This window comes from Citrus clementina, unplaced genomic scaffold, assembly GCF_000493195.1.
Source record: "Citrus clementina cultivar Clemenules unplaced genomic scaffold, Citrus_clementina_v1.0 scaffold_5, whole genome shotgun sequence".
NCBI classification, from domain to species: Eukaryota; Viridiplantae; Streptophyta; class Magnoliopsida; order Sapindales; family Rutaceae; genus Citrus; species Citrus x clementina.
In genome coordinates this window covers 27,429,213-27,439,024 of record NW_006262201.1, presented here as the reverse complement: position 1 = coordinate 27,439,024, position 9,812 = coordinate 27,429,213, and the positions used below count along the sequence as shown (strand labels likewise).

General features: G+C 31.7%; 2 protein-coding genes across 2 annotated transcripts; one reads left to right on the top strand and one right to left on the bottom strand.

The window, feature by feature from the left end:
* The first annotated feature begins 699 nt into the window (after positions 1–699).
* LOC18042149 (transcription factor MYB39) lies at positions 700–1,806 on the top strand. Its single transcript, XM_006432729.1, has 2 exons — positions 700–965; positions 1,113–1,806. The coding sequence occupies exons 1-2, from the start codon at positions 700–702 to the stop codon at positions 1,804–1,806; spliced, it is 960 nt and encodes a 319-aa protein (XP_006432792.1).
* A 4,343-nt stretch (positions 1,807–6,149) lies between these two features.
* Positions 6,150–8,604, bottom strand: LOC18042148 (probable U6 snRNA-associated Sm-like protein LSm4). The gene is made up of 8 exons (XM_006432727.2): positions 8,385–8,604; positions 8,252–8,305; positions 7,942–7,983; positions 7,722–7,820; positions 7,508–7,585; positions 6,995–7,034; positions 6,636–6,803; positions 6,150–6,524 (listed from the first exon to the last, which is right to left on the bottom strand). The coding sequence occupies exons 2-8, from the start codon at positions 8,252–8,254 to the stop codon at positions 6,502–6,504; spliced, it is 453 nt and encodes a 150-aa protein (XP_006432790.1). The 5' UTR covers positions 8,255–8,305; positions 8,385–8,604; the 3' UTR covers positions 6,150–6,501.
* Positions 8,605–9,812: the final 1,208 nt, after the last annotated feature.

The following is a 9,812-nucleotide window of genomic DNA, read 5'->3' as shown; positions in this document are numbered from 1 at the left end:
TGCTGCAAAGAGGGGTACTCTAGTTTGCTAAAACGTATCTAAAATATCTTTGAGAATATTTCCATGAGATTTACAATACACAAGAATACTCTTAAACCCAAGACTAGACATAATTTTATAACAATAATTACATAATATTGACACAAGCAAATATGTAATAAAATGAAAACCCTATCGTTGTATATGATCTAAAATAACGCACTGTTTTGGTCAATGGCATTAATTGATCATCCGCATTTTCATATAAATTATGATGTAAATTCAAAATGCATGCCCTCTACATAATTAGCCCTCTAAAATTTTAATACAAATGTCTAAAAATTAACGTAAATAATTTTTAATTAACACTAATATATATAAATTATATATCACCTGCAGATACGCCATCACCTAATCCTTATTATGATGTCGAAAAATGACAAGTTGGTAGCTGGCTGCGACTTCCCCTTCAATACTTGGATTTTGGAAACTAATTGAATGTCAAGTTATTTTATTTAAAAAATGAATCCGCTAGAATGACCTCATCCTTTGGATTGGATGGATCCCATCCGCCTATTTAAAAATCAAAACCTTCATTTCCCAAACACTGAACATATACTTTGTATCTGAAAACCAACATTTCAATAGTAATCAAAACCATAATTAAAATCTCTATCGCTCGTTTCTTCATCCATTTGTTAAGTGCATTAATTTGCAAAAATGGGTAGATCTCCATGTTGTGATGAAAGCAGAAGCTTAAAGAAGGGACCGTGGACTCCGGAGGAAGATCAAAAGCTTGTTGATTACATCGGCAGGCATGGCCATGGAAGTTGGAATGCTCTTCCCAAGTTAGCTGGCTTGAATAGGTGTGGAAAGAGTTGCAGACTCAGATGGACAAATTATCTGAGGCCTGATATTAGGAGAGGAAGATTTTCCGAGGAGGAGGAGCGTATCATCATAAATCTTCATTCTGTTCTCGGAAACAAGTACTTTTCATTCAACATGCATATTTATTCTATTGAAATTATTTAGTAAGACTTCTCTTTAATGATAATTAATGCAAATAACTTTTTCCTGTCAGGTTAAGTTTTTGGTCAAGTGACGATTGGGGTTTCTTTTTCTATTTTTCATAGGTGGTCGAGGATTGCTAGCCATCTTCCTGGACGAACGGATAATGAGATCAAGAACTTTTGGAACACCCACATAAGAAAAAAGTTTCTTCAAATGGGAATTGATCCTATCACGCACAAGCCGAGAGTTGACCTCAGTCAATTTCTGAACCTTCCTCAGACGCTTTATTCATCACCATTTGGAAATTTGAGTACGAGTCCTTTTGGTAATAATAATGCTCTTAAATTACAAACAGATGCAACCCAACTCGCCAGAATCGAATTGTTGCAAAACCTCTTGGAGCTTATGAATACAAGCGCAGTTATTCCAAACGTTGGGAATTATTCTGGTGCATTAGGGTTTGATAATCTAAATCAGCCATTTCAAAATGTAATGGCTCAAGCCACTTTGCAGAACCCTGGTTCGAGCCCTCAAACAACTGGTGAACTCGAGGCTCAGATCAATTCGTTGTCATGGTTCGAAGCTGGGCTGGAGCAGTTTGAAGGTCTGAGTGATCATGATGTTATTAGTAATGAGAATAGTTCTTACGGTCATAATATTCAACAAGAATGCAAGCTCCCGCCAATGGTTAATGCTTCTTGTGATGAGACTCCGAGTCTCAGCCAAACTGATCATCACTTTGCAGCATATGAAGCCTGGGAGAAATTCATTGATGATGAAACCAGTGACTCCTACTGGAAAAAGTTTCTAGAGTAGGTACTTAATTGATTTGCTTAAACATATTTATACATATAAAACATGCAGCTGCATGTATATATTTGCTTCATTAATTATATCTTTAAGAATAATTCACCTTTTTTTTTGTTCAATTGATCTGCAGTTTCACGTCGTCCTCGTCATCACCAATCAGATGATTGATTTTACTTTCTTCTTACCAAGAGTATCGTGTGATATGAACTTGATACAAGATATTTTATCTCAGTGGACATTATTATTCGATTTTAATTTTATAGCTTTCTTTCATTTTCTTTGTTCATTAATTGATCCAGCGGCATATACATGCTAGCTCCATGAAAATTCATTTACACATATCCTGTAAACAATATATATATTGTGAACCATTTTCCATAATAAATAAATTGTTGTATTCCAAGTATCTATTGTACTATATAGACTAGTAAACATAAATAATAAGCTTTAGTTTTATCATTCTTCCAATCAATATTATGTGGCCATCTACTTATCATAAATTCGTGTGCATAGTTACTCTTACTTGATTAGTTGAGAGATACTAGAGAAAGTATGTATGAGAATGTTCCCATGGTGAGTGATTTTCAAATAATTTTATTTAATTAATCACTCAAATTTGAATCTTGAGAAATGTAGAAAGTTAAAAAAAGTTGATTTGGATTCTACCTACATATTTACAACTAGAAAATAGAACTGCGCATCACGTGGCTTTGAAAAAAGAATTTAGTATTATCATTTTTTCTTACTTTACACTTGATGAAACTGATAAAAAATATGAATTGATTTTTTTTTTAAGATGAGGTAGCCTTATAAAAAACAACAAAAACTATTAGCCAGCAATACAAATAAAGAAGCAACGCAAGATAAAGAATAAAATGAGAGAATATATTATAGAGTGATTTTATTCATTCCAATTGTGTGTGTACAAAACAAAAAGATGAGCTCTTCTTTTATAGTTACATAATCACTCCATGAAATTAATGAAAATTATGGATCATAATTCCTTGTGAGATAGTGGGAGTTATAAGGAAGCTAAAGGTTGCTAATGTGAGATAGTGAGGAGACTAAGAAATATATGTTATGAACATCCACATTTATTTTAATAAATGTATAACACTCCCCCTTGGATGTTCATTACAAAGAATATGCCTCATTAAAACCTTTACATAATTGTTATTGTGTAATAACAATTAAATTAATTATGAGAAGATGAAAAGTCAAATCTAAAAGAAAATTTCTCTATTTATTAGATAATAAAAAATATAAAAAGATGAGAAATAGTGATGCCACATCACCTCTTGTAGTCCCAGCTTTATATATATACTAGAAAATATAACTGCGTTTCACGCGGCTTTAAAAAAAGAATTTAGTATTATCCTTTTTTCTTACTTTATACTTGATGAAACTGATAAAAAATATGAATTGATTTTTTTTTAAGATGAGGCAGCCTTATAAAAAAATAAAAAAAGCTATTAGCTAGCAATACAAATAAAGAAGCAACGTAAGATAAAAAATAAAATGAGAAAATATATTATTAGAGTGATTTTATTTATTCCAATTGTGTGTGTACAAAACAAAAAAATGAGCTCTCCTTTTATAGTTACATAATCACTCCATGAAATTAATGAAAAATTATGGATCATAATTCCTTGTGAGATAGTGGGAGTTATAGGGAAGCTAAAGGTTGCTAATGTGAGATAGTGAGGAGACTAAGAGATATATGTTATGAACATCCACATTTATTTTAATAAATTCATAACACTCCCCCTTGGATGTTCATTACAAAGAATGTGCCTCATTAAAACCTTTACATAATTGTTATTGTGTAATAACAATCAAATTAATTATGAGAAGATGAAAAGCCAAATCTAAAAGAAATTTTCTCTATTTATTAGATAATAGAAAATATACAAAGATGAGAAATGGTGATGCCACATCACCTACTCAAGTCCCAGCTTTATATATATATATATATATATATAGAAGCTATTAGCCAGAAATAAAAATAAAGAAGAAACGCAAGATAAAGAATAAAATGAGAGAATATATTAAAAAGTGATTTTATTCATTCCAATTGTGTGTATATAAAACAAAAAGATGAGCTCTCATTTTATAGTTACATAATCACTCCATGAAATTAATGAAAAATTATGGATCATAATTCATTGTGAGATAGTGGGAGTTATAAGGAAGCTAAAGTTGCTAATGAGAGATAGTGGGGAGACTAAGAGATATATGTTATGAACATCTACATTTATTTTAATAAATTCATAACACTCCCCCTTGAATGTTCATTACAAAGAATATGCCTCATTAAAACCTTTACATAATTGTTATTGTATAATAACAATCAAATTAATTATGAGAAGATGAAAAGCCAAATCTAAAAGAAAGTTTCTCTATTTATTAGATAATAGAGAATCTACAAAGATGAGAAATGGTGATGTCACGTCACCTTCTCAAGTCCTAACTTTATATATATATATATATTCTACGTTACACTCATATGATCAGTAATCAACATTAACAATTCTTTAAAGTGTGGACATTTCCTAATTTTGAAAATTCAGAGTTGATGCTAAATTTGAAAATATCTAAAAGAAATATCACGTCGGCAATAAAAAATTGTCACATTAATTTTTTAACCAAGTGTAGTATACTTTAGTATATATACATGGAAAATTCATGCACACAACAGGTTCTTGCTAGTTTCTGTTATAATAATTTAAAAGTCAATATCCATCCAAAAAAGAAAAAGAAAGAAAAAACTAAGTTAAAAGTCAATAACAGTACTGCGATGCATTTTCAATTAATTTAATCACCAGAGACTCAACTTCTTATTAAGTCTTCCAGTGTAACGTCAGATGACGGACCAATATATATTGAAAAATATGGAAATAATAATAATAATTGTCGATTGATAATATTAGTGATTTTAATTGGATGAGGGCAAAGTAATAAAGTAGAATTATCAGTTGCATCGTCGCGCATTAGGTAATTAAGATCATTAAGCCATTGATGATCATTAAGATCATTAAGCAAAAGTTTATTAATTACCAACGTAGCTAAAACCACCATCTCTTTACGGAGTGTTATTATTTCCGGATAGGCAACATGTTTCAGATTATTCGGAAAAGAATTAGAAGCTTTTCAAAAAATGGGAAAAGGGGAAAAAAAAAAAGAAAAGAAAGGGGGGTTAAATTTAGGTAGTGTTTGTTTGTATTTGCGACTAATGCTAGGAATCACTATTGTAATCTCAAAATTTTAGTTATAGCCTGATGGTAATCTAATTTCTTTTCCATTCACATGGCCGGGGGTTCGAATTACTCTTATTTCCGCTTGAGTGATTTTACGAAAAAAACTAGCTGACATCCAATTATTAATATTTTATTATGAATAGGGTGAGATTATAATTCATGATTGTTTCATAATTATCATTGACTAAGATGATGTGGCAAGTAGGACTCAAATGTTACTTGGTAATAGTTGGGATCCTTAGTGTTATGGTTTGTTGAGTAAATATAAATCAATAATAATACACTTAATTGAGATATTTAGTTTATATCTCAACTGATGTAGCAAATAACATGTTATTATTTGATATCCAATGATAGTTAATTATTAAGCTTTATTATTTCCAAACATAGCATCATTGAATCTAAACAGTACAATATGAACATGATAGACTCTTAAAACCTTTTCAAGATTACTTAGCTAGTTTCATGTCTTGGTAATTTTGCCTCATCTTCGGCGAGATAATGGGCAATTGTTGAGGTCATTCGTATGCTTTTAGGGATTAGTTTGGTACTGAAGTTAGACAGCTGTAACTTCAAAACTAAGTACTAAAATATTTAGTAAACATTAACTAATTTAGTTTGAAAACTGAGTTGATTTAATTTTACACTTGTATGATGAAAATATTATTTTATATTTACTAATTTTATCAAAATAATTATTTAAAAATTATATTTACTACATATTATTAAATTTTATTTTATAATTATAACCTTTTTTTCTACAGCAGTAATAATTTAAAAATTACAACACCTTAATATCAAATAAGTCTTAAATATAGCTAGCTAAAACTTTTGGAGGCTCAAAAGTGACACCCTGGTTGCTATTTCTTGTCTTCAATATTCAAATTTTTAGAACCTTGAACTGTCATAGGAAAAAACTACAAATCATATCTCGAATTTCCTTATATTGTATCCATTCTCTTTTGTGAAAAGTATAACACATTAGCGGATCCGATGATTAATTAATATAGTTTTAATTAAGCTTGTACATTTAACCTGCAGTTTTGTTGCTCCTCCCCTGCAAGAGGCCAGTTTCAAAGATAGATGAAGATCTCTAAATTACACAATCACTAGTTTAAGTTGTGGAGTGAGCTTTCATCATCTCTTTATAGCTGTTGATTTTCAGAGAGTTGAAAACAAAATTATATGCAATTGGCAAACAAGCCACATTTTCACCACAACTGAATAACCAAAGGTGACTATAAGGCCCTGTTCTAAAACTAACTGGATGAACACGTCTTGACAATTTGAAACGACAATGAAAAGAAACCAAAATACAAGCTTAATCTAGTTCTATGCTACAACCCTTAATACATTTGGTAATAAAAATCAACAATATTAGAAGATGGGGCAAAAATACCTTAAAAAAAAATAGCAAGCTTGCCCTATGGTGTTCAATAGCAGACTACCCTCGACTTCGCCCTCCCCCTGAAATTAAATTCAAAAATATAAGCTGGTAACAACCGTGTATTTGCTGCAAACCAGGTTGTTCACAAAATGAATACAAAACATAATTTGTTGATTCAACATTTTAAGTACCTCTGCTCCCACCAGGCTTTCCACCAGGCCCACCCCTGCCTCGGCCTCCACCTGCTCCCTTAGCACCACCATCATCCAGACCACGCCCAATGCCTTTTGTTTGCCTTCCACTCGCACCATCTTCCCGGCCTCTTCCTCTACCACGCCCAACCCCAGGTGGCTTACGATCTGAAAAAGCCCAAATTTTCCAAATTTACTTTGTTGCAGGGCTCAGACAGTGTGCGCCAAGTGCAAGATAAATTATTTATGTGCACAAATAAGAGCAAAAAAAATGGTGGAGGTGGGTGTTTGGAACAAGCTGAGTACTTAAATAGTAATAACAAGCACAATACTTGGAAGTACAGGAGAGAAAAAGGTACCTGATCGACTCTTGGTTTCTTCCTGAACTTTATCAATCACCTGAACATGAAGCAATCGCACATATTATAAACTACTTGAAAAGCAATTCAGAACCAAAGCAATCTATGCGAAGATCAAATACACAATATTCCACATCAGTTCCCCGCCAAAAAACTTTCATGAAAATTCTGTTACGCAGCAGTACTAGTTCTGGAGATCTGTGAACCGAAAGAACTATTACCAAAGAGGACAGCGTAATATTATCATTCAAGCACCATCGAAATGTGTTTTAAGCTGACCTTGAGACAATAACAGCATGGTTTATTTCATATTTTGGTGAAATATTAAGGAGGTATGGGCAGGTGGAACCAATTTCAATAGGAACAATTATTTTATTGGTGGTTATTTTTTAGTGCATTAACTGAAAAACTGACTTGCTTCAGACAAAGAAGCCTCTGTTGAATGAACCAAAAAGAAAAGAAGCATCCACCAAAACAAAGATAAAACAACAAATAACTTGATATATCATATACCTCATCAGGAACTCGAAGATACTTGATTGTGTTCCCCCGAATATAGCATTCAGGCATTCTCCAAAATCTATCTCCATCCTACATAACAAAATTTCAATAAAAACCTACTCATGAACTTGTAAGCCAACAATCTTTAGATAATCAAACAAAACACACTCCAAAATATAGAAATTTAGCAAGAAAAATATAAGAGCTAGATAGAAGCATACGGTACCTTAGATGTACAGATGACTTCACGAAGATGGATGTTCATCCAAGTATCACAATTGACCAAATGTCCATTGTAAGTCTCCCCATTTTTCAGTTCTACTAACTATTATAACAGAAATTCACCAAAACTTATGATTATAACCCAAAATTTATAACCCAAACTAAAAAATAAAAACTGACACAATATTCATTGAAAAGAATATACACCAAAGCAAATCCCTTACCATTGGATGGCCTTGTGCAGTTTTAAGTAGAGAAAGGGGAAGCTGCAAATAAGGAAGAGGAAAAAAAAAGTTACTGAAATAAATTCATGAATGGAAACCAAAAGCAACCTCAATGCTTCAATGGGTACCTGAGAAAATATAACTTTTATGCATTGATTTTGTTTTAGTTTTTGCAAAGCCCATACAACACAAAAAGAGAAGACAACCCAAAAACATAAAATAAAACACAATGAATTTATGACATAGTTTTCGTTTTCATATTTTCTGGGCAACCAAACAGCGGGGGCAAGGATAGTTGAGAGTAACTTACCATGTTTTTTCAGGGCACGAGAAAACTAAACCCAGAAAAGAGAAAGAAAGAAACCTGCAAGCAAAGTCAAAAGTCAGAACGATAACAGAGCGGCTTCAGAAAAACTATCAAAGAAATGTAGCAGAAGACTTGCGATGCGAGCACAGTGAGATTAGACGTGTCACAAGGAGGGTTTAGATTGGTTTGGCTTGGGCGTGGCTAGCGATCAACTGTTGAGGCAAAGAGCGGCGGGTGGCTGGTCGGCGTTTCGGTGTTGCCCCGTTGCGTCTTAGGAGTTTCGGGGTTCGGTAATTGGGGGTGTCTGCGTGAAAAATAGGTTTTTGTGGAGGAAATTGCAAGTATATGACCCAATATTTCAAATGTCAAGAACACGACAGAACTTGAAGGTGAAATTACTCAAATAGCCTTTCAGTTCATGCACCTTAATATTTTCAAATCGTGTTATGGACTTCCAAACTTATATTCCTCTAAACTTGTCCAATAGTAGAAAAATATGATATTTACATGCAATTATATTTTTTCAATTGAAGACCTCTAATTTTATATTTATTAAAATTTCACACTTTTCGACCCGAGACGTGTAGAAGTCAAGCTTACGATTTGAAATAAACATTCTAATACTAAACTCGTTTATTGAAGAGCAACATAATAAATTCCTCAAAAAAAATAATATGTTATTTGTGCATTTAAATATATTTCGACATCTTTTATAAGAAAAAAGTACTAAACAAAAAAAAAAAAAAACCCAACACTTTCAAATTCAACACTTTTATCTATGTAGTTGTGAGTACATAAAACAAAAACCTGAACTCAAAAACTAATCTTATGATATATGTTGAAGAAAAATACAGCTTCTTAGAAGTGAATGTGAATTTTAAATTGTTTTGGCATATGTTTGTTGAAGAAATATTAAATTTTATGTGAAATTTCATAGAGCGATGTTGAAATTGTTCTTGATGAAGATAAGAGGGATATTTTAGACAAAATTCCACCAAAATGTCATATATGTTACATTTTGAAAATGTTGTCATATTTATGCAAAGTAAAAATCAGTTTGTCATACATAAATAAAAAAACCTGTTTTTGTGCAATTGTTTTATTTTTTTTTTCAATTTGTGCAATCCAATCGGATTCTCAGTTTAAATCTGAATACGATTCGACTCGATAATAATTAGAACATACTAGAGAATTTTCATGGGATCAGATCGAATTTAGGGGTGATAATATGGGTCAAAATTCATGATGTCCAATCCTAGCAAGACACATTTTAGATTGTTTGTAAAAAATTAAAAGTTTTTCAATAAATCAGAAAAGAGGAAAAAAATGAAAATCAAAAGTTATAACTTTTCACTGCGTTTGTTTTCTGTTGAGTAATGTTAGGCATCACATCCCAACTATAATTTTATCATGTGGGTCTCAATTGATGTGCCAAATTATTAGTATTCAGTTATTAGTATTTATTATGGGTGGATGAAATTATAATTCGTAAAAAAAGTTAATGAATATTAACTAATAACAAGATATCGTAATTGCATATGAATTTATATGTTAAATGATGTAA

Bases quoted from the DNA above. Each gene is read 5' to 3' on its own strand.
- LOC18042148 (XM_006432727.2), bottom strand. The intron at 7,035-7,507 runs GTATATGATATA...CTTCATGTTCAG, and splicing joins ATCTTCGAGTTCCTGATGAG to GTGATTGATAAAGTTCAGGA. The intron at 6,525-6,635 runs GTACTTAAAATG...ATTTAATTTCAG, and splicing joins AAAGCCTGGTGGGAGCAGAG to GGGGAGGGCGAAGTCGAGGG.
- LOC18042149 (XM_006432729.1), top strand. From the start codon at position 700: ATGGGTAGATCTCCATGTTGTGATGAAAGCAGAAGCTTAAAGAAGGGA. The intron at 966-1,112 runs GTACTTTTCATT...TATTTTTCATAG, and splicing joins CATTCTGTTCTCGGAAACAA to GTGGTCGAGGATTGCTAGCC.